The 21,044-nt window shown below is 42.4% G+C and overlaps 1 protein-coding gene across 1 annotated transcript in view; it reads left to right on the top strand.

Moving 5' to 3' along the window:
- ddb1 (damage-specific DNA binding protein 1) overlaps window positions 1-21,044 on the top strand; it is a 47,226-nt gene that overhangs the window by 10,093 nt on the left and 16,089 nt on the right. Inside the window, exons 7-19 of the mRNA XM_079159609.1 lie at window positions 810-968; window positions 2,783-2,866; window positions 4,186-4,302; window positions 7,154-7,256; window positions 7,909-7,984; window positions 8,079-8,187; window positions 10,028-10,206; window positions 13,984-14,147; window positions 15,860-15,967; window positions 18,646-18,853; window positions 19,151-19,246; window positions 19,613-19,724; window positions 20,549-20,672. Coding sequence (XP_079015735.1) covers window positions 810-968; window positions 2,783-2,866; window positions 4,186-4,302; window positions 7,154-7,256; window positions 7,909-7,984; window positions 8,079-8,187; window positions 10,028-10,206; window positions 13,984-14,147; window positions 15,860-15,967; window positions 18,646-18,853; window positions 19,151-19,246; window positions 19,613-19,724; window positions 20,549-20,672 — 1,639 coding nt within the window. The remainder of the gene's footprint in view (window positions 1-809; window positions 969-2,782; window positions 2,867-4,185; window positions 4,303-7,153; window positions 7,257-7,908; window positions 7,985-8,078; window positions 8,188-10,027; window positions 10,207-13,983; window positions 14,148-15,859; window positions 15,968-18,645; window positions 18,854-19,150; window positions 19,247-19,612; window positions 19,725-20,548; window positions 20,673-21,044) is intronic.

Genomic DNA, 21,044 nt, shown 5'->3' with positions numbered 1-21,044 from the left:
TTTTGGGTTGTGGCCACCTGAATTATTATTCGTCGCCATGTTGTTGTTTTTTTTTGGTCATCACTATCTTATTTTTTGGGCCGTGGATCTGCTCTCCCGGTTCGCCACACATGTGAGCCACGGATTCATTTCACAGTTTACCATCATAGTGTGAAATAAACTGATCATTATCGACCAATATTCAGTAAAAATATGCGATCGGGAGATTAATGCTTTCTAGTCGCCAACCCCCCAATGTTGAGATCACAAACAGGAGAGTTAGTCACGTTTGCAGGGTCGGTGCTAACAGCTAACGTTTTTTAGGTTCCATTCAGTTCCATCACGATGCGCTCATGCTCCGTTCAGTGAGTGTTGGACGAATGTAAATCATAATGTCATCATATTTTCAAAAGTAATCTTGTAAAATGTAGATTTTGGCAAGACACTTGAATGAATATAGTTGTTTGAAAGATGTTTTCAAAGCTGTAAACAATGCAAACTTTGAGTTTTATGATGCATTGTTCCCCCGAAAAACCTGTTAGCTGGGGCGTTTGTAAACCTCAATTGTCAGATCTCGTGAGACGGAGAAAGGTCTTGAACAAAGTACATTTTCTTTTGAGTCAGATTTAGGATGCTCGTCAGGTAAACTCCTCAGAGTATGATTTCATAATACAACATTGTGAAGGACGGTCTCTCCTGCTTATAATAGATGATGCATGAGACGATTGAGGAAGACGTCTTTTGTGCTGGCGTAGTTCAAGGAGCAGCTTGATTGCAGCTCCTCCACTGTGAGTGTTATTTTACTGATTTTGTTCCACTCTCGTTTACAGCAAAGCACCATTGTCTGTCACAACCGGGTGGACCCCAACGGCTCTCGCTACCTGCTGGGGGACATGGAGGGACGCCTGTTTATGCTTCTGTTGGAGAAGGAGGAGCTAATGGACGGCACAGTGGCGCTCAAAGACCTGCATGTGGAGCTGCTGGGAGAGGTTCCTCAAGTCTTATTCTCTATGTCTCTGTGTCTCTTCACTGTGTTCATCCAACCTTTCTGTCGCCTGTTGACTTTCTGTGAAATGTGTCTCAAAATGATCACACTTGTGTTTTACATGATCTACAAAATATGATAAATAAGATTTACAAATATGGAGATTAATTTTAGCGATTCACAAACGTGTGTTCCAATCTACACTCGGACACCGAGTGATTTGAACACATCAAAACCTGAATAATTATTCAAATTTTACGTACATTTTTTTTCGACTTCATCTTCACTTTCGTAAAAGCTTTCTTATGCTTTTTAGTATTTATTTTATTTTTTTAATTTTAATAACATTTTGCTCTAATTTCAGTGTTTTTATTTAATTTTATTTGGTGTGCATCAGTCTCTTCGTCTTCTCTTCAGTTCCGTCTTGTGTTTTGTATTGTTAATCATTTGTGAATCACTTCAAATTGCATTTAATTTGTTTAAAAGGTGCCATATAAATATAAGAAGATTAGTTTATTGATGTATTCACAGATTGTTCATGTGTGCGCACGGATCCGGTTACATTTGCGTGTTTAGAGACTCGTTTCACGATCTCCGGCTCCACACAGAACCACGAATACGTGCTGCGTTTAAGTGCTGGTAGAAACCTGGGACATCTGGGCTTTCGGTGAAATTGTGTGAAATCACAACAACAAAAAAGAATCTCCAGACGCAAATGTAACCTGATCTGTGCGCACACATTTAACAATATGTAAATAAATACAGAAGAATGTCACAAACATTTGTAGACCTTTGGATCCACAGGACGGTTGTGATGTGTGCTTTTATGAAACATGTTTTTCATTTGTAGGGCATGAGATACACATTTGTGACCCTTTTGAGACTATTTTCCTCCTGCTGCCTTCTCCTCTCACTCCTCTTTGTTACGATTTGAGTTTTTAATGGTTTGCAGCCCTGACGGGCTAATGGATCCGTCTACACTTGTAGAGAAGGCGAGGAAAAAATTACTCCACGTCTCCGAGATGTCACGTATCTGTTTTTAGTGTATGTCAATACTGAGCTCAAAGCTAAATCGCATGTTAGCGGCACACAGCTTGTGGCTCCTTCCTCTAATGACTTGCTGAGGAGTTCAGGAAGGTGAGCTGCCGCTGAGTGATGCTGGAGCTCGAAACAATCACGCAGAGTACAACTGCTGAGCGAGCGGCGGATTGCTTTTCAAATAATTTCTATCTTTACAGGCATCAGCAGCCGCACATTAAAGTGTCAGGCAGACAAAACCTCTATCGTGTATCAGTAATACCTTAAAGTGTTCACACTGATGAGGGTGAATCGACAAACCTATCTGTCAACAGAGTTCTGTCTGTTTTTACCACTTTAATACAAAGTAAAAGTCTTAAAAGTGAAATTTAAAAACGATAGGATTCTTTTTCTTTTCCATTTGACAAAAAACAAACAAAATGTTGCATTAACGCCATTAACTGCTCTCACTGTTGTGACTTGATTTGTGAACTCTGAACAGAGTCGTCCTCCGTGACATTTCTGTTGTTGCTGTCAATCGCACGAGTCGGGTTTAATGTTCAAATTAATGGTTTGGAATGTAAAAGGTCAAAAATGATAATCGCTTCCCATCTGAAACGACCAGAGCCTCAAGTAGATGTCTCATAATTGCTCGTTTTGTTTGACCAAAAACAAAATAATTCAACCAGCGAATTAAAAGATAAAAACTACATTGCTAGACAACCATTATTTGCAGGCAGAGTGTGGACGTGGCCTCTGTGACTGAGATGTTTTTGTGTCTCTCTCTCTCTCCGGTGACAGACATCCATCGCTGAGTGTTTGACCTACTTGGATAACGGTGTGGTGTTCGTGGGCTCCAGACTGGGCGACTCCCAGTTAGTGAAGGTAAGCAGCAAGAGACGGTTCAACACCGTCTGAGATCTGTTTCTAAACTGTTCATATATCCCCTCCCCGAACATTATACAATAACTAGTTACAACACTCGCTCACCACAGCCCACAGCAGTGGTTTCCTGCCGTCTGTGTGTCATTTGAGGTGACATGAGAGCGTTTTGCATGCCTGTTCCCGTTAAACTTGTGCTAACTTCTTAGCCTCCGTCGCTTGATGAGGTAATAACTTTATTGATCCCAAAGGAAATCCTTGTGCCGGAGATTCATCAAAGACTACCACTGAAGAATAAGAAAACCAATATAGTAAACACGTGTAAACAATAGAGTAGTAACGGGAGGCTGTGGCTCAGAGGTAGAGCGGGTCGATCCCCGGCTCCTCCTCCGTGTCCTCGGGTCATCCGTGTGTGACTGGGTGAATGATGACATGTAGTGTTAAAGCGCTTTGAGTGGCCGGAAAACGTGAGATACAAGAATAAAAACGAGTATAAATGACACGTTTCATTATTATTTAATCAATTTGGTCGGATTAAACATTTGCGAAGTCGGGAAGAGCCGCTTTGCTTGAATTGTTTTATCCCCACACAAGTTAGCATTGAGCTAAACCGGACATTAGCCTGTTGGTCTCGGCTCTGGTGCCCAGAGAGCACGTCGGCATTCTGCAAAAGTAGTGTCGGAGATGTAATGTTTGTCAAAACGGTGTTAAGTCATGTAGTTTGTATTGACTTAACAATCTCACCTCGAGGTTTATTTAGCAGCTGTTCTGGAGCTTTCTGTCATATCACATGATCGTCATCAGCAGCTGGAATTTTCTTCTTTTTTTTGTAGCACTTAAAACCTGCAACAACTGTTATTTTTGGGCACTTTGGAAACAAGCCGTCAATATAACGAACATGTTAGCGAACAGTGAGATGTCGTATATAATGTCACTGTACAGACGTAATCAGCGCTCACCCACGACCTGCTGTTTCAGAGCAGAGAATACGGATTCTTTTGAAACTTAATTTCCGTATACTTGCTGATTCAAATTTGTCTGGGTGGTTAATGACACATTTTTCTGTGCTGTGACAAAACTCATTGTTTAATCTTTAAATTGTTAATAAAGCTTTTTATGTCAGTAAACTGCGGGTAACAAATGATTTCATTAATGCGACGGCAAATCTTTTTCCAAGACTTTTCACATTTGCATTCTGATATCTTGAGCTTTTAATCGCGATGATCTTTTCACAGAAGTCTATACAACGTGTATCACTTCTCTACTCTCATCCCTTTTGTCACGGATTATTAAAACGAGGCTTGTGTTTGTTTCCCCGGCAGCTCAACGTGGACAGCAACGACCAGGGCTCGTACGTGGGGGTGATGGAGACGTTCACCAACCTGGGCCCCATCGTGGACATGTGTGTGGTCGACCTGGAGAGGCAGGGCCAGGGACAGGTAAAAAGAAACTGCTGAATCCTTTTTTATTTCTGTGAAAAAGTGAAGAATTTCTGCCGCCAACAAAGCAGCAAAGGCATAACAGGCGTTTCATTACCGCTACATATTGAAAGCAAGTGATTCAGATAGAATGAAAGGTTTCTTGGGGGCGTTCGCCAGCAGATGTAGACACGACATGGTGATTACCGAGGAAAATAAAACCCCTCCTTTTAACATTCGCTGGATGCACTTTATAGCTCATAGTGAGTCTCCATCTGTGTTTTCCTCTTCATCACCCTCTTTGTCACAACCTTCAGGGAGTCTGGGCTCATGCAGCCGGCTTCTTGACTCTTTTTGTCTGCAGAATTAAACAGACTGCAGCACAAACAAGCCACTGGCCAGAATAACTGGGGGAAAGCATTCGGGAGATTCTTGCCGACATCAAATACACGGCTTCCTGTGCCTTTTTTTATTTTCATAAGCAGTCCGGGTGTTCTTCTGATGTCTAGTCTATTTCTTCTGGTTGACTGTGGTCCCTCTACACTTGGGGCCTTTCCCATTGTCCCGTTCTTTCTCCTCCCGGAGGAGATTCAAGTCTAGGTGGCGAGGAAGAGACGTGAGGAGGGAGGAATCGAGGAGCTTAAAGCGACGTTGATTGTATAAGATGTGGAGCACAACTGTCCGTTAGCACGTCTCCTTCATGCAAACACGCTTCTGCAAAAGGAAACACCGCCGTGTCCTCGCTTTGAGCTCCTCCGGCAAGCCTCCTTGAGACGCCTTTTCAAGAGGGAGTGCTGAGATCTAGCGGTGCAGCGGATCACAAAGCTCATGGGATCAGCAAAAACAAAAAGGAAGCAGTCATTTTGCATCTAATATGACTTTGTGAAGACAGAGAAACCCCACGCTGACACGGGGAGAACATGCAAACTCAGAAGGGATGGAGGAGACGAGGAGGCACACAATTAAGAATGAAAAGAGACCTTGGTATTAACGCGCAGCCGGTATCCTATTTGCATGTAGATATGATTCATTCTGTTACACCTGATTGTTAAAAGGCGTCTTTGACACACAGGCGTAAATTGGCTGTCTTGTTTCGTTGCAAAAAGCAGATTGCTGCGGTGTGTTATTTCCTCTAATAGTATTTACACGATTTAAAACTGACAGTGAAGACTTGGTATCGGGTTGTTCCCCGTCTGCATGTATCCGAACAATCCATCATCTTTAGTGCTTCTGTTTACTAAGCTGTGTGTACCTTCAGCAGGCTTCAACCAGCTTTCAGGGTATAATGCGATACAACCCATATTGCAATGTCAAGTTTAAAAGGCAGACAAGATTTCTAAAGGAATAGTTTTCTGTCTTGTCCCTTTTTGATGTCATTCTATCTATTTCATGTTGAAATGAAACCGGTTTTGGCTCATTCTTTAACATGTTTTTAATGGTTTGTCAAAAAGACATTCCTTGATTTCAACATTTATCCGTCTTTGTGTCAAATCAGTGAGACAGAGAGGGAGATGAAACGGCGAGGTAACGAGAGAGGTAGAGAGAGAGATGCACAGAAGGTTTTCGTTGGCAGGGTTTGACACCAGGCCTCGGGGTACTTGATGTGGATCCAAAGGCAGCGGTCCACTAGAGAGCACAGAGCCACTCTCTGGGTTCAGACCAGCACACAATCAGCCACACACTCACAGCTCATTTGAGGCCCACAAACTAAATCCAATAATTGTTCTAATTCGCCATTTGCGGTAAATCCACACAGAGCATTTGACCCGGTAAATTGGTGCGGACGCATTCCAACACACTTCAGACGAGAATCAACTATAACCGGACAGTGATTGTGTTCCATATTGGGATTTATGTAGGATGAAATTAAATGATTACAAATGCACAAACAAAATGCTGATGACAGGATTCATTCTGTCCCGTGAGCGTGTGAGGCCATTTGGGGACACTCGGAACAGTTTTGTGGGTTGCCAGGTTCACAGTTGTTATTTCCATGAGGAGGAAGCTGTTGGGTGGCAGGTGGTAGAAGCGGAGCTTATATGGCCTCTGGTATTAATCCTGTTAGTGTACCATGACTGGATGAATGCATGTCGCTCTACAGTCAGACTGCACAGACACCAGGATTATTTACTTTCAGGGCATTGGATCTCATCGCTGTTTGAACTGACAAGCTTTTCTATAAACTGACACTGATTCTAAAATCTGTATCGACGTAGTGACGGAACCAAACGGAAAGTTTGGTTTCATTTCAGCTCAGTTTGAGTCTTTGCTGCATTGTAAGTCGCCATGTGCAGCAATGTTATACACTGTGTATAAGAAGCGGACGTGGTCACAGTGACGTCACCCATTGGTTTGTGGACTACGGTTTTGAAGTCTCTAGTTTGGCATTTTGGCCTTCGCCATCTTGTTTTTTTTTTTGGGAGGCGACCCAAATTTTTGAAAGGGTTAAAGTTGTATCGACTGGACAATGCCTTGGTAGCGACCTGTCAATCATTGTGTAGCCCCGCCCTAAAGCATACCCTGCTTTATGGTCTGTTTGTCTCTAAATGGACCATCATTTACTAAATGAACATCATGCTGTATTGAAGAAGACTTGAAACTAGAGATTGAGACCATAAACTCATGTTTACAATGTTTACTGAGGTAATAATTCAAGAGAGAAGTAGAGTCATTTTCTCATAGACTTCTATACAACCAGAGGAGTCGCCCCCTGCTGGACACTAGAGAGAATGCAGCTTTAAAGCAGAATGTAACATTGTTTTATGTGTAGTCTTATGCACCAGTTTCATTGAAAGGAAATGTTTATCACAAGATTGCAAAGAGTAAAAATAACCTCATTCAATGTCTTTTTGTCTGTCTCTGCTGCTTTCAGCTGGTGACGTGTTCCGGTGCGTTCAAGGAGGGCTCCCTCCGGATCATTCGCAACGGCATTGGGATTCACGAGCACGCCAGCATCGACCTGCCGGGAATCAAAGGTTTGTGTGTTCTCTTCTGTCTCTCTCTCCGCACCTTATTCCTTTTACTGACTCGACCTTAGACTCGCTCCAGCTTGCACATCTGTTCGCCTCGCCCCGGCCGAGACGCCCAGCTGTTGCTGCTCGTCAGATGGCGCGGATGTCATAGGTCAGAGGAACAAGGGGGGGATGTTTGGAAATACTTGTTTTCATTCGGCAAGCCAGTGAGCACTGCGGTGTCTGCAGTAGCTAAGTGTCAAGTTGAAGAATCCCCATCAGGTCTAACAACAGCAGACACCTCTTAATCCCAGAAAATTGAGGTTTCTCTCCCGAGACTGTTTTCTGGTGCTTAAAGGAGACTCACAGGTGAGGCGAGGTCTGCTCGCACTCGTTAGGCTTCAGCTGTTTATCGACCGCCTCTGCCCTAAACGGCTCAGCTGCTCCCTCTTGCCCCCGGCCTCTTGATGAGAGACAATTATTCACCAGCCAATGAATGGCTCTCTGAGAGGGATCCGTAACCTGTACGTCTTCCTGTTAACATCTGACAGATGGAGTAGCTAAAGATCGGCCGGGACACCTGCTAGATATTGCATTTCTCCTTCTCCGCGGAACGGTGCAGAAAGTAAAAAATGTTCTTCTTTTCAACTCCCTTTTTCCCCTAAATCCCCTGAAGGTCTGTGGCCGCTGCGCTCCGAGGCAGGCAAGGACACGGACGACATGCTGGTGCTGTCTTTCGTGGGTCAAACGCGGTGAGTGTTTGCAGCGCGAGCGCGCCGGATAAGTGTGGAGTTGATCCCGGATGCCTTTTATCTAATCTCCAGAGTGTGTCCCCCCCCCCTCTAGAGTGTTGATGCTGAGTGGCGAGGAAGTGGAGGAGACTGAACTTCCCGGCTTCGTGGACAACCAGCAGACGTTTTACTGCGGCAACGTGGCGCACCAGCAACTCATTCAAGTTCGTCCACACACACACACACACACACACACACACACACACACACACACACACACACACACACACACACACACACACACACACACACACACACACACACACACACACACACACACACACACACACACACACACACACACACACACACACACACACACACACACACACACACACACACACGCACACACACGCACTCGTGTTACATGTGCTGTCCGTGCCAGAACATGCGCTGGTTAGTTTAACGCAGACGCTCATTTAATGTGTAGAATTAGCTGACTCTCAGTACTTGTTACGTCCCAGTTCAAAGCAGAAATATCATCTAATTTCCCAAATTCTGAATTAATTATAGAAATAACTTATTCAACTGTGGCCGTTCTCTGTTTAATACGAAGTACTTTGCTGCAGCGGAATCATCCATGATTGAAAGGGTAGTTGCGAGTATGAAGTGCAAAAAGGACTTCATGTATTTTACACTTGGTAGAGATGAATATTGCACTTCATTTAAATTCAAGTTTTAGCCTTTTTTTCTTCTTTAAATGAGGATGAAACCTGCCGGGTCTTCTGCCAACTCTTAGAGCCCGAAGTCCTGGTTGTTATGACAACACTGCTGGAGTTTTAAGGCGGGGATGTCTTTACTAACTCTTTCCTCTCAGAGTATATTTACACTGAGTCATTTGGCCTAATGTGATAGTTTACACGACTTGTGCTTTCTGACTCAGATGTTAAAAGGTCACAGTTGTCCGTCAACTTGCTGCAGAGTTTAAACTTTGACCTTCAGTTGTCTTATTAAAAGAGACCATGTGGAGGACGGAGTTGAGACAATAGAATAAATGGACTGAAAGCAAACTACAGCATCCCATTTTTATTTGTTCTTTAGCATTTTAAGGATGCTTTTGATGAATGCCTGACTCGGCGGTTCTTTGCATCTTTTAGCCTTGATTTAGTTTGTTTTGCTCCTCTGTCCTCCACTTAGACTGTGTGCTTGAGCTTTGCTGCTCTAATTAAATCTGCACGACAGAACTGAAGGCAGAGATCCGACAAACCGGAAATTGCAAACGATGCTAAACGAGGCTGAGGATCTGGAAGCACCCAGCTATTCATGTCAGGGGGATCTGGAGACCCAGCCAGAGCTGAAAGACAGATCTTCAGAGCTGCTCTCTCGGACTCCAGGATCCTCTCTGGAATAAATGCTTTATTTTTCCATCTCATAACACATTCATGGTACCTGTTCTCCACCAGTGCATCAGCTCTGTTATAGCTTGACCTCTGTGTGTACCTGCTGCAGTCTGTTATTTTTTATTATTGCTTCTTCAAACTTGTTTTGTTTCTGGTTCATAACCTCTTCTTCTCCTCCTCTGTTTACCGGTGGAGCAAACTACTCTGTGGCTGAGTTCAGTTGCTCCAAACCAGTTGATGGAAATGCGCCTCATTCACATTCCTTTATTTTCCCCCCATGTTTAAAACGTTTGCTTGACGGTTGAACGGGAACAGTAACCTTTTAAACATTTATCCCAGGACTCAAGAGTCTGGTACATGCGCCACATGATAACGAGCTCAAATGATTAAATGGAAAGTGATTTATTGTCCTCTCCATAAAAGATCCAGTCATACAAGCTCTTGAATGTTCCATCTTTTCAGTTTTTACCATGTTATTACAGAACATGTACTATTTTAAATGACTTAAAATACATTGTGCTTGATTGCAAACAGTCCTGGCACAGAACCTCATATAAACGATGGGATTTGCTTTGAAACGGCTCCAGGTCTCCATATCACTCCCCAGAAATACTGTGCCGAATAACATTTGTTAAATGGAGGTCAAACTGTGTGTGCCCTGCAGATCACGTCGGGCTCTGTGCGCCTGGTGCTCCAGGAGAGCAAGGCGCTGGTGAGCGAGTGGAAGGAGCCACAGGGCAGGAACATCAGCGTGGCCGCCTGCAACCACACGCAGGTGGTGCTCGCCGTGGGACGAGCCCTCTACTACCTGCAGATCCTGGCTGGAGAGCTCAAACAGATCAGGTAGGACGCAGACAGGCAGTTTTATAACAGCACTTTGAATACAGTATCAAACCCAGAGCCTCTTGTTTGTGATACATGTATAAATCTCTGTTACTGAATTCAGGATGTCTGAATCTCCTGGTATGACATTACGAGAGATCAACCATTAAAAGAATAGTTTAAAGGGACAGTTCCCTTTCCTCTTACCTGTAGTGCTGTTTATCAATCTAGATGGTTTGGGTTTGAGTTGTGTAGATTTGTGCCGTAGAGCTGTCTGCCTTCTCTGCAGTACAGTATGACACTCATGACCCGGTTACTCAAGATCATCCACGGACCTTGTTGCGAGCAGTTTCATGTAGGTTGAAAGAATATAGTTCCCTCAGAACTCTTTTCTTTTGTAGTTCCCTACAGAACTATTTTTCTTTCTACCGAACTACACTCGCCGGAAGGAAAGCGTTCGTCTATACTCGATACCGCTCGCTTACGTTACCGCTCAGCGGAGAACGACGCCATTACTGTTTCCATCTTGCGCTTTCACGAGTCCTCTCGTCCCGGAGTAGATGCCCGCTTCCCTCTGCAAGGTGAGAGAAAGGAGACGGACAATAGCGTCAACACTAAGCAACTCGCACACCCAGACGGTGTAGATTGATACACAGCACTACAGGGAAGGGAGGGAATATGTTCATTTGATTTTTGGGGTGAACTGTCCCTTTAAACTTTCTTGGTGAAAGTTAGATAAGAAGATTGAGACCAGCAGCCAGTTTCTGTGTACTCGCACAAATTCGCCCGCACAGACACGAGAGTGATTTCTATCAATCGTCTTATTTAACTGTGAATAAGCCTTTTCCCCCAAAACGTCAAACTATTCATATAAACCTCACCGTGTCTGCCCGGGCGTTTGATGGGGAGACGTCTGCAAACTGGGTCAGCTTGCAAGTTCAGAAAAGCCGAAGAAAAACCCTTAAATAAATGGCTGTTATAACTTTAGGTGACAAAGTCGACTGCAGAGACGATTCATGAATCAGATATTGTACTCTGACTCACTTTTGTGAACAAATTATTGTAACTGCTAGAGTTGCAGGTTAATAGATCAATAAATATATCACAGCAAGGAATAATCTTCCGTATGTATGTATATATGTATGTGTATGTATGTATATATATGTATATGTATGTATGTATATATATGTATATGTATGTATATATATATGTGTGTATATATATATGTATATATATATATATATATATATATATATATGTATATATATATATGTATGTATATATAAATGTATATATATATGTATATATGTGTGTATATATATATATATATATATGTATGTATGTGTGTATATATATATGTGTATATATGTATATCTGTATATATGTATGTATGTGTATATATGTATGTATATATATATATATATGTGTATGTATATATGTATATGTATATCTGTATATATATATGTGTATATATGTATATCTGTATATATATGTGTATATCTGTATATATGTATATCTGTATATATATGTGTATATCTGTATATATATGTGTATATATATCTATATATCTATGTATGTATGTGTATGTATATTGGGATTCAAACAGCGGCTCTGTTGGGTATTGTGTATTCAGAATATATATATATATATATATATATATATATATATATTTCCCCTCTCCTCATCTGTGGAAAGGTTTGAGGTGAGGGATTTGCATCCTATTGCGCGATGGTTTACCCTGGTGGCTGCCTTTGTGCCACCATTACAATAAAACTGCCCTGAGACACTATTTGTAGCTTAAAAAAAAAAAAGAGAGAGAGAGAGTCGGAAACACACAGCTTGTAAAAATGGCCACCAGGCTCGCTTGAAGCACAAAGTGTTTGCAGCCTTGAGAGTGTTCATAACTGACGAAAAACAATGTAGACAGTGAGAAGTCTCGCCAGACCTGTGAAATATTGTTTGGCCGACGTCGATACGCTGCTGGTTTGCTGCGAGTCGCAAACAATTCTGTAAATACTAGATATTTCTAGCTGGATTAAAGGTGTTTGTGACTGAAATGCTCTTCGTAATAGTGTAAGTACTCCACACACTGCACATTATATTTGCATTATTGATTAGTAGCCTGGTTCCATTACAACACAGGGGTACAGGGCCTTTTTAGAAATGTAATTCATGCTCATTTTCATCACAGCTTTACCTCTTTTCATCATATTTAAGATATTGATTGTTATATTGTATGAAAATTCAATTCAGAACCTGTTTGTGGATAAAATAGCCGAACAGAAATGTCTGTTGTTGTCTAACCCAATGATTGAAATGCCTGATAAATCAAGATTTTTACATAACATGGATGTAAAAAGAATGCCATGATTTGCAGCATTGCCCACAATATTATTGGTCGGCTGTATGAGCAATAGCAGAGATGAGGCTGGATGTTCTCTCTCTCTCTCGTTAGCAAATTGACCAAAATGCATCCCCCTTGTTATCCAGCCGCCTCCATCTCCCAGTAGAGCGAGAGCGGCAGCAGAATGTGTTCGTCTGGTCTGCCTCACGCATTGATCCTTTATCTGAAGTTGGTGAAAGTTAGATTCTGTGGCCCCGACCACGGCTCTGAAATATCAGTAGCCTAATTTGGCTGTGTGTTGATGAATCCAATGGCGCTGTCCATGGTGCTTAAATAGCAGATAGAAACTTTTTTCTCTAGGATCTAAAATATTCTATGAACTATAAAGTCAGTAGTCCTCTGGTTGCAAAAAGTATATTGTATAGAAGTCTATGAGAAAATGACTCTACTTCTCTCTTGATTTATTCCCTCAGTAAACATTGTAAACATGAGTTTATGGTCTCAATCTCTAGTTTCAAGTCTTCTTCAATACAGCATGATGTTCATTTAGTAAATGATGGTCCATTTAGAGTCAAACAGACCATAAAGCAGGTTATGCTTTAGGGCGGGGCAATATGGTGATTGACAGGTCTCTACCAGAGCCGTATACGGCTTCTTTACATCACTCCTCCGCAGTCCAAATATGGTCACTTCACTGGTTGCAAAAACCAAGACGCCGACGGTCAAAACGCCGAACTCGAGGCTCCAAATCAGCAGTCCACAACAAAATATGCATGACGTCAAGACGACTACGTCCACTTCTTATATGCAGTTCATGATGCACACCTACTAAGATAAGAGAAGCAGAATCACAGAGAAATAGACCTCGTGATCAAAAAATCCTGATCGGAGCACCCGCTAATCTCACCATACGTATTGTCATGTTACCAAGCTCTAAAATACTGTATAGTGAGTAGTAATCGGACATTTAGCATTCAAATTAATCAGTTTCCTTATTGATGTTGGAAAACATAATTAATATCGGCCTGTCGCTCACAAACTAAATAATAAATGTCAAGACATTGGAGTTGTCAAGTGTCAAAATGTGATTTCATTTTGCTGATTTTCTTTCTTGTCGCTTCATAATTTTGACGATTTAAAACCAATACAAAGTCTGTTAAAGACGTGATTGCTCTCACCTGTTGGATGCCACCATTTGTTTTCAATACTTAATTTCCCTGCACACACACACACACACACACACACACAGAGCTCACACAAGGAAGAGCAACAAAGTGGCTGTACATGTTTTAAAGACCAAAAAGTCCAGCTGTGGACGACTGCAGCATTTCTCAAATGTCATGCGAGGGGAAAAAAAACCCACATTATTGTATTACATCACTAACACATTTATGACCATTTTGTTCCACCGTGTTTCAAATAAATGTCCTCCCGTGCTCTACGCCTTCTTTTAGCACCACGGAGATGGAGCACGAGGTGGCCTGCCTGGACATCACGCCTCTGGGGGAGGGTGGCGGTGAGTCACCCCTCTGCGCTGTGGGACTCTGGACCGACATCTCTGCCCGTGTGCTCAAACTGCCGTGCTTCACAGCCCTGCACAAGGAAATGCTGGGAGGAGGTGAGAGCAAGAAAGGAAAGCTGTTACTGACTCGTGGAGAGAGATGGGTAGACGCAGATACTGTCACGTCATGGGTTTCTTCTTCTATAGCGCATACAATGTCTCAATGGACTTCACAGATCACACAAAAGCAATGAGTCCTAATCTAAACCAGGCTCTCTCAGAAAGCAAGAAAGCTCAATCATTTTCACATATAAAGGGGGAAAATGTGGAGCAGAAGGGCAAAATGTTTTGTCATTCATTGCCTGTTATCTCTGAACAAGAGACGGCCTGAATACAGACCAGGAGAGGTTTATTTTTTTGTAATTTATCTACAGTTTAAACTCTCTCAACCTTGACGAACTGTACTTTGTTTGAAAGCACACAGCAAGTGTCACAGCTCCATGTGTGTGAATCATTTTCATCTCAGACAACAGTTGTCTATTTGGTAACAGGAGAGATGAAATAACCCAACAGTGAAAAAGACCAAAAACATGTTTTTTATTCTGTATAAATGTGGCTATTAGTATCACTTACATTCATTTCTTTTATTCTATATTTGTATAGTAAATTTCAATGAGTTACCGGTTTACAATGTGTGAAAATCACGACTAAAACAAAATCAAAAAGATAAACTATTTTCCCTATTTTAATGCGACTTAAACAAGTTGCAACATGTTGATTGATAAGCAAATTTTCTTTCCTTTGGAGTGGACAGAATGTCGATTTATTCCTTTTAATATGTCCACTAAATAAGTCCACGGATGAGTTTATGATGGTGCAGAAGTAGCTCAAATGAATTGTATCTCCATATTTGTTCAACGTTAAATAGCATCTCCCATCGAGTACTTAATTATTTAGTGTGTGCTTGAATATTAACTTTGCTGCCCACCCAAAATGCTTATAGTGCAGCATTTAGACGCTTGAAAATTATTTAAAACTTAGAATGTTTAAATATGCAAGAGAGGGCCTTTTTTTTTTTTGGGTTAAACTTATCAAAAAGCCACCGGTCTCTGGAGACAAAGTTTCATAAGGCGTTGCAGCGGCACAGGCAGGACTCTTACTCACTTTCTAATTAGAGTGCTTCACCCACGAATAATACATTTGCACACTCTCCCACCGTGTCACACTTTATTTTCCAAGTGCGTTTGATTGACAGCTGCTCAATGCGCAAACTCTACAAACTGCTCTCTCGCTGACTCCCCTAACGAGGACGGTCTGACTGCGGAGTTAAGCTTTTTTTAATATGTTTTAAACAGCAAACCGTCACATTTATAGCTAAAGTGCTGCTTTAATTGTCGATATTTCTAGCTGCCGATTATTTTTACTCTGCAACGTTGCACAGTTAAAACATGAGTTTTGGATGCCCTATATTGGATCAACGCTACCACGGTAAAGATTTTGCAGACTTTTATTTTTACCGTTGCAGCTTTGTGGAGAGTCAGCCAACAAGCATTTAATCACAGCCAATGCTGTTGAGATGTAATTGGCCTGCAGCCACAGAAACTCATGTTTGGTAAACGGAAAAGACGGAAGACTTTATATTTACCCTGCAGCATTCAAATGCTATTTTTTTTTTTTCCCCCAAAAAAACTTACCAGCCTGTCTGGCCGACAACATTTATTGATTTTTCTGACAGCAACATCTTTGCAGACGTTCATCACTTTGGTTTTCACTTTGGTTTCTCCAGAGTACGAGAAAAATAACCCATTTGACTGTGTGTGTGTCCTCAGAGATCATCCCTCGCTCCATCCTAATGACCACCTTTGAAGGCAGCTACTACCTGCTGTGTGCGCTGGGAGACGGAGCGCTCTTCTATTTCGGTCTGGACCTGCAGACCGGTAGGTCTTTCACTGGAACTGCTCGATAAGAGCTTTGTCAAACTTCTCCGAGCAGCTGTCTGAAAACATGTTTAGAATATTATTTCACAGAGACTTGCGTAACTGCCAGCACTATTGAGACAGAGAGCAGGTGACCCTTTGCAAACCCCCCCCCCCCCCACATTATCAAATGTGTGTGAAATGTAAAAGGGATACAGAATGGTCGACAATATGTGTTAAAAGGAAATATCCAGGATGTCAAACTGATTCATCAGTGAAAACAGGTAAAAAGATAGAAGCTAAAGCTACAGTTCACAGAGTTAAAGTGAACCAACACATCACCGGATCGAGACAGAAGACAATGGAACTAAGGAACAACACTGTTCCTGTAAAGCCGGTTGGTCTTTATTCACTGTTACAATCATTCAAAAGCAAAATCAGGCAATAAAGACGTGAGAGCGTCAGCAGGAAGATTGTTAAAGACACTCAGTATGTTTAATGTTACGTCTGCAGCAAGCGTTTTGTCCAAATGTCGGTTTTATGCTAAATATATTTCTGTAAGTTAAGTTAACGTGTTTTGACTTGTGCTATAGTGACGTGTGGATTAATCAGAAAGCTATCCAGTTTGCACGCGCCTAAGCTACCTACTGTAAGTTGCTAACATTAGCTTGCTGACAGCTAAGTTGTTCCATCTCATCATTTTAGTTATCTAACTTTACCCCTGGTAGACACAGGGTGCTAAAATAATCCTGACATGCTGAAATCTAATGTTTTATAGTTACAGGCATTCCGTTAGCGTTTCACTGCTGTCGTTGCATATTGTGGCGCCGGTTGTTGGGCGTGATTTTCAGGGAATGACTCCTTGCACTCGGTCTCTATATTTGCGTGTAATGGTAGAGAAACTTTGCAGCCTGTAGCAAACCTCTGAGCAAATTATTTATTTTTTACATCTAACTATCGAGGAGGATTATTGTCGTCATTTGGAGTCGTGTTTGTAGCCACATGTAAAACCAGTGTTCGTCCTCTTTCTGCTCTGTATTGCTGTTCAAAATGGAAGCAGCTGATCGCCGATACGTCCTGACTTTCAGTCCCAAGTACGGGTCAAGCTTTATCCTCCTGTTGTAGCTCAGTAGTCTCTTCTGCCTGCTTAATGCCTTCAAGCTTCTCAACCCCAGTTCGTGATGAGGTCTGTTAAATATCTTAAATCTCCAAGACCGAGACCGGGTGATGTAACTGAAAGGACGCCACCTGGTCAAGACACCCGAGTGATGTAATTTCAAGTAATAAAAAAAATAAATTAAGGCCGACAGAAAACAATATACAACTGTTTTTACAAGCGGTGTAGTTCTCCCCGTGAAGAGCCTTTTATAATTGCTGCACTATCAAATAACTAAAGCTGGCTGTAGGGTTTCTCTCTCGACCTTTAGAAGCCCGGATGCTTTATTCAACCTTTTATGATGTTATGTTGACGGAATAATCGTTTCAGCTCTAGCGGTGATGAGAAACCTGGACGTTATTATCACGCACACGGGGATATTCATTTAATCCGGTTATTCTATGTTCCTTCTTCCATCTTGTTCTGAATTTAATAGGATATTGAACATATGTATAAATATAATTTTTTCTTAGATCAGCTCAGAGTCATAACGTGCACTAGTGGTGTTACGGACCACTGATCCCCCCCCCCCCCCCCCCTCGCATATATGTAATTAATCCGCGGTTCACATGTGCTCCGAACCGCGGATTAATTACATATATGCGACCAGGACATCAGCATTAACACGTTCTAGCTGCGGGTTCCTGATAATGCTACATTGTGTTTAAATGGACGAGATGAAAGCTGGCATACGGAGGCTCTATTCACTTACATTGTGAAAAAATAGTGTTGGACAAAGGTAAATAATAACATATGATGTGTTCAAATGTTATCTTGTAAAATGTAGTTTTGGTGAAAATGTTGTTTGGAGATGTTTTCACAGCAATGCACAGACACTAGAGATGAGTTATGAGCTGTTTAACTCGCTAACACGAGCTCTAAGCCGCTTATAACGCATCATTAAAATAATGACAAGAAAAAGAATAGTTTTATTTCAATATCATTTGAATTGTGTGTTTTTATGGAAATAAACTCTATAGATGACTTTAACAAAGTAAAAAGATAACATTTAGAACTTTTGTTGGTTTACACTGACTTCAGAACAGTTGAAATGATTTTTAGGACGATGGCGAAGTAGATGCAGTCTGGAGCTTTGTAAACCAGCTGCTGTCACAACAAAAACAATCTGTATCTGCCGATATGGATCTGTGATGATGATGAAGTTATATTTGCTCTCTTTTTCTCTTCTGTTCCGATCCGTGACTCAAAGCTGCGATACCGTCTGAACCGTGTGTTTTATGATCCGTCACACCCTTCATGTGTGCCGTGGTCAAGGGACAAAATACAAGGGCATCAAATGCAAACTATACGAACTATTAAGACTGTTAGTTGTGCACAAATGAAAGGAAAGACAATCAGAATTAATGAGTGGAGAAAAGAAAGCGGATGCTTCCATGCAGGGCTCACTGGATGGTTTTACGACCATAAAAGAAACGACAGATATTTTGCCCACAAGGACAAACTTTGTTGGCTGAAGCCACAATGATTGGTGCACCCACCTTTCAAACTGGACTAACGTGTGTTTCCATCCTTCCCTCCCCAGGCGCCCTGAGCGAGCGTAAGAAGGTCACCCTCGGCACCCAGCCCACGGTGCTGAGGACCTTCAGGTCCCTGTCCACCTCCAACGTGTTCGCCTGCTCCGACCGACCCACCGTCATCTACTCCTCCAACCACAAGCTGGTCTTCTCCAACGTCAACCTCAAGGAGGTCAACTACATGTGCCCACTCAACTCCGAGGGCTACCCCGACAGGTCGGCAGCAGGGCGCTTTACCGCTCGTGTGGTTTTTTTTTTGCCAGTCGGCTTTGGGAAACTGTTGTTTTGTGTTTTCTCCCCCTGGGCTTCGAGGAGTTCATATTCATAAACACGTCAGCTCCACTTTCTTTCCTTTTGATCCTCGAGCAGATGCAGTTGGCTCAGAAGTGTGTTCTCTTTTGGCTACAGAAATGCAAACAGTCTTCGATTTGACTTGCAGGAAGTGAGTGTATTTTCCTCGTGTTTCCCCTGTGCTAATGCGGCGTCTTGCTTTTGTATTTATTTTTATTACAGTCTGGCGTTGGCCAACAACAGCACGCTGACCATCGGTACCATCGACGAGATTCAGAAACTCCACATTCGCACCGTTCCTCTCTATGAGTCTCCCAGGTCAGTCCCATCCTCAAATATTGAGTTCAGAAGCTCCAAATTGAACATTTCAGACCCATCGACTTGACAAACACGCTGTGTATTCTTCATGTTTGCTCTGACTCGAGCTTCGTGCTCCTGTCGGTGCCGTTGCACATCCGCAGAATTACACTTTTTGTTCCTTGTTTTTGAGCTCAAACGTTTAAGTGACAACCACGACTCAAGGTTGTTCAATAATTTATGAAGAGGTTCACTGTTGTGCTATCCAGTCGGAAACCAGCCTCCCCGCCCACCTTCTTTTGTTCAGCTTACCATTGTTTGCTCTTTTCATGTTTACCAGCGTCTTCCCTTTGCTCCGTCTCTCTCCCTTTGTTCACCCCCCACCAGGCGGATCTGTTACCAGGAGGTTTCCCAATGTTTCGGGGTTCTATCCAGCAGGGTGGAGATCCAGGATGTGAGCGGCACCACATCTGCCGTGCGCCCCAGCGCGAGCACTCAGGTGCTGTAGCTCTATGTTTTGTTCGGCTAATAAACACCCGAGGGCTTGTTTGTTTTGCACTCTTATCCAACCAGGCATGCTGACTAAGCACATTATTTATAGCGGGAGACTGGGAGCTTGTCAGGACAAACAAATGTCTTGTCCTGTTAGTCACTCAGCAGGTCTGCTGGAGCTAGAGTTTCTAAACCAGGATTTAAATGTTAATGCTGTTGTGTTTTTACTGATCATTTACTTTTTTTAGTGTAAAAAATTGTTATATAAGCCGGTTTTCGTTCTTTTTTCACTTGATATTTAACCCCACTACATAGCCAATTGTGGGTTGTATTCATTCAGTCGCACAGTATTGCAGTGGCCGTTGAAGTAGCAATGAAGGATACTCTGAATGTAGCTATTGCAAGAGTTCAAGCCAAGTTCAAAGTACATTGAATTTGTTGTCAAGGAGTACTGACGATGTTTCAGCTGGCAGCACAGACTAACAGGACCAACAATTAAAAGAGATTTCTACCTGGAGAGCTTATCAAAGAGTCCTCTCAGCCAGATTCATAGCGACAGCCTGTGTGGTGTCCATTCAGCTTGGCTCTTTAGCTTTCCCAAAGGGGAACGGGTGTGTTCTTTCATTTGTGTTCTGTGGAAACAAAGCCTCTTTACGCGTGATGACCAGAAAGATGTTTACCTGATTTTGAAATGCCGCACATCTGGTGCAACAGATGGTGCCGTCTGTATTGTTGAGAAATACAAGATTTGAATTGCTTTATGACCTTTATTAGGTTTCTCCTGCGACTACCTCTCCTCCTGTCCTGTCTCATAACTCCACTTCCTTTCAGGCTCTCTCCAGCAGCGTGAGCTCCAGCAAGCTCTTCCCCAGCAGCACTTCTCCTCACGAGACCTCCTTTGGCGAAGAGGTGGAGGTTCACAGTCTGCTCGTCGTGGACCAGCACACCTTTGAAGGTGAGACGGCAGAGTGCACGTTTTCCATCTGATCTCACAAAGCCGCTTCTCGTACGCTAAAACATTGTGCTCAGCCTGGAGAGGAACCAGGTCAGTGCAGAAACTCTTGCTGGTTCCCAAAATCCACCCGTCAAGCTTTTAAAAGCTCAAATCTGATTTTGAAATGGGTTCTCACTTATTTACAATCAAGCTTGTATTTATCTGTTTCACCGTCATCGTCCTTCATTTTATGTTATTAGTTTGTACTTTGTATTTAGAGTGCTCCAAAAAATGATTGATATTTAACATTTTGTGAGGGCTGTCCTCAACCAAAGAAATTGAAATTTCATTCAGTCAAAGAATCACAGAAAAACACCACTTTAGATATTGTGT

Source organism: Pholis gunnellus (assembly GCF_910591455.1).
Source record: "Pholis gunnellus genome assembly, chromosome: 1".
NCBI lineage: Eukaryota > Metazoa > Chordata > Actinopteri > Perciformes > Pholidae > Pholis > Pholis gunnellus.
Note: the sequence above shows the minus strand (reverse complement) of the source record. Positions and strands in the feature narration are given on the sequence as shown.